Here is a 3,827-nt window from a genome sequence, read left to right on the forward strand (position 1 = left end):
AATCAAATTCTTTTCCTCTTATTTGTAACAAAATATATATTTTTAAAAAAAAAACCGAGTTAATTTTAACATTTGAATGTTACCTACTAAAATAGGTTCAAATTAAAAGTTGGAACTTTTTATTAGGGTAGAGATATCTTTCCGTGTGTGTTTGTTGGAAGATGAAATATCTTAACTATTATTTTTAGGCAATATCTTAACTACCAATGAAATTATTGATATTAGATTTAACTACTTTAATTTGAGTAATACTCACTTAAGTCCATGCTCCTTCTTCTTTAACACATAGAAAAAAAAAAAGAAATGATAATAATAATAATAATAGTTTTCTAAAAAATATAAAATATCATGTGACGAATTTTAATTGGATAAAATAGGGATATACAATAAATAGGTGTAGCAGAATTGCATCCAAGTTTTTTTTTCCTTTATTTTTAGGAAGATAAATGTAAAACAAATACAGGTGAAATGAACTTGATATTAATATATATAATTTTCTATGAGATACATGGATATTAATAGTATTCTTTTGCTTTTTGTCTGAAAATGAGCAATTTTAATAGCAAATTCAATTGCAAAAGCCATGAACTTCCCCCATGGAGAGTAAGAAAACTGAAGTCCCCTGTTTCCGACTGTCTCCAACAAAAAGATTCTAAGAAAATGAAAAAGAACTTTGACAATTGATGAAAGTATCAGAGAAATTCAAACAAACGACAACCAAGTGATGACAATGGGGCTTCTCACTCTATGAGTTCCATCCTTCCAGATCAACCCTCCAAATTCCGGCATACTCTGTCTCTTCTTCGTCACAAAAGTGATTTTGTAAGAAAGCTTCTCATACCTCCTTGTGAAGTTCAAACTCTCCGGCTCAACTTTCACGGCGGCCCCATTGAACGGAGTCACCACCGCATGGTAATTCGAGGTTGCAGGGCCGACGTTGGTGACGGTTCTGTGAAGGGTCAGGGAAGTGACAGATGTTTTCTCAGGGAAAACGGCGGAGATGGCCGGATAATTCAAGTCTCCAGGGTTGGGGAGACGGCGATGGCATGATCTGTTCGAATATTTGGAGAAGACTTTAAGCTGTGTAGGGGTTAAATCCTGGGTACAGAGGAAATCGAAGTAATCTTGTGGCTGAATTTCGTAAACCAATCCAGGATCGAGGGCTTTTCTAGGGTTTATGTGGCCGGCGCCATGGTCGTACGGACTCGACAGTGATGTACCGGAGGAGTCTTTGAGAGGTTTATAGGTGTTGTCGTGGACGTAAGCGGTGGTCATCAGTGCCGATTTGATCGCCGACGGGCTCCAATCGGGATGCTTCGATTTGATCAAAGCCGCTACGCCACTGACGTGAGGGCAAGACATTGAAGTGCCTGAAAGAATGTTGAATTTCACCCTTCTTGTATCCGTCGTCAAGCTCGACGGCCCTGTTTTTCCGGTCCAAGCGGCGAGGATGTTAACGCCAGGAGCTATCAGATCTGGCTTGAGGATTTCGAGTGTGAGGAAATTTGGTCCTCTGGATGAAAACGCCGCCACCACCGGCGAAGGTTTTACCCCCAATCTTGTCCCTAAAAACCCTAAAGTCGCCGTCGCTTTTCGATTCGTTAATGCGTACTGTTTAATTGCTTTGCCTTCTCTTTCCCCAACGGCGACTGCCGGTACCAAATGGCAATCGGCGACAAGTTCTTCCCCATTCGCCGCCGTGTTCGACAGAATCATCCCAATCCCACCTGCATTTTTCACCACCACACCCTTCTGAACCCGAGGGCTAATTCCGCGATCGCATATCACAATTTTTCCGGCAACGAGATGGGGATCTAAAGTTCCTTCTAAACATAGCGAGCTCGGATCAGGGCTGCTAGAGTTACTCCCCATGTATATAACTGGGAATTGTTTATTTTCTGGAATTATGATTCTTCCTCTGTAAAGTGAAACGCCTGTGACTGTTCTGCCATTGCCGAGCTTGACAATGGCCGGGAAATCTCTGTCCATTGTGCTGGCGCCGACGGTGGTTATCCATGGTGATACGTTTGTGAGACTGACAGGGTCCGGCCCTCCATTTCCGGCCGAGCAGGAAACAAACACGCCCATCTCCATTGCCCCAAATGCTGCAACGGAGAGACTATCGCGATAGTAAGAAGAGACCCCACCTCCCAAAGAGATGGACAGAACATTTACTCCGTCCGCCACCGCTCTGTCAACAGCCGACAAAATATCGGAGCTAAAACAGCCACCAACCCAACAAACTTTGTAAGCCGCAATTCTAGCTCCGGGGGCCATTCCTCTGGCCGTTCCATATGCATAACCAAGTAGGCTCGCGCCGGCCACCGGAGACCCAGCGACGGTGGCTGCCGTGTGAGTTCCATGTCCATCTTGATCCCTCGGCGATTTGTACTCCAACTGTTCGTTAAATTTCCCAGTTGCAGATTGATACCCATGGTAAAACACTCTGGCACCAACGATCTTCCTGTTACAATTCTGTTTCGTGAATCCTCGCCCTGTTTCACATTCCCCTTTCCAATGCGCCGGCACTGGCAACATTCCAGCGTCGTTGAAACTCTCACTCTCCGGCCAAATCCCAGTGTCCAACACTCCCACAATCACATCATGGTCTGCAATTTGCTGAGACCAAGCGCTGTTGCTATCAGCTGGTTCAAGCCCAAGAAATCTGGGGCTTCTGGTAGTATGAAGCTCGTACTTCATCTCAGGAAAAATGGCCAATACCCCATCTTCTTCCTCGAGTTTCTCAGCCTCTTCTTCACTCAATCGAGCTGCAACTCCATGGAAAACGTTCTGGTAACTGTAAATAATCCTCTGTTCACCTCCTCCCCCATTACCTTCTCTCTCAAGGTTAACAACCACATTGCTTAGCACTGTGGAGTACCAATCAAGATGATCAGTAAATGAGTCCGGCATTGCAGACTTATCCATTTGAACAACATAAATTTTCAGAAACTGAGCGGTTGAAGGAAGCAAACAGTCAAAAAACAGCAGCAAACACAGCAATTTCAGAAGGGTATCGGCCATTTTGGAGAAAACAGAGGAAAGGGGTGGTTTTCTCTTCTGTTTGAGAGAAATGAAGAAGGAATGGAGGAGCTTTGATATTGGAGGTGAGTGTAATAAAGGAGAGTGGTTGTTTCATGAATGCCAAAATTGAAGAAGGGGTTCAGTGTTGGTGGTGAGAAGTTAATTTGGTAATGTATAATGGTCCCTTGTTTTTATTGGGAAAATGGGATAGATGCAAAATAAAAGATATAAATGAAAAATGGATACTATTTTGAAAACCTATAAAATTTATCCTTCTGTTAATGTCATCATGGTATAAAATTACCATTTTAATTCTAATGCATTATTCTTATATTATCTTCGTTTTGCAGTGTCTTTTTTTTTTTTTTTTTTTTGTGTATTTCTTCTTTTTTTCCCCTTTCTTTGTGTTTTTAATCAAACATCAAACATAGAATATATAACATTAGAGCATTGAGCATCGAGTGGACTTCTGAATCGAACATACAGCATACAACATAGAGCCTAGAGTATCGAGGATCAAGTAGCATGTAGCTAATATATAGCATAGAGCATGTAACATAGAGCATAAAGTGTAATGCANCTATAAAATTTATCCTTCTGTTAATGTCATCATGGTATAAAATTACCATTTTAATTCTAATGCATTATTCTTATATTATCTTCGTTTTGCAGTGTTTTTTTTTTTTTTGTGTATTTCTTCTTTTTTTCCCCTTTCTTTGTGTGTTTCTTTAAATCGAGCATCAAACATAGAGTATATAACATTAGAACATCGAACATCAAATGAACTTCTGAATCAAGAAGAG

The 3,827-nt window shown here is 41.2% G+C and overlaps 1 protein-coding gene across 1 annotated transcript; it reads right to left on the reverse strand.

Annotated features, from left to right (window-relative positions):
- Window positions 1-460: 460 nt before the first annotated feature.
- LOC120082971 (subtilisin-like protease SBT1.3) lies at window positions 461-3,249 on the reverse strand. The gene has a single exon (XM_039038431.1). It carries the CDS (start codon window positions 3,022-3,024, stop codon window positions 703-705), a length of 2,322 nt encoding a protein of 773 aa, XP_038894359.1. The 5' UTR covers window positions 3,025-3,249; the 3' UTR covers window positions 461-702.
- Window positions 3,250-3,827: the final 578 nt, after the last annotated feature.

The sequence above is a fragment of the Benincasa hispida genome, chromosome 1 (assembly GCF_009727055.1).
Source record: "Benincasa hispida cultivar B227 chromosome 1, ASM972705v1, whole genome shotgun sequence".
NCBI classification, from domain to species: Eukaryota; Viridiplantae; Streptophyta; class Magnoliopsida; order Cucurbitales; family Cucurbitaceae; genus Benincasa; species Benincasa hispida.

What these genes read in the sequence shown, in the direction of transcription:
- LOC120082971 (XM_039038431.1), bottom strand. Translation starts at nt 3,024, where the DNA reads ATGGCCGATACCCTTCTGAAATTGCTGTGTTTGCTGCTGTTTTTTGAC.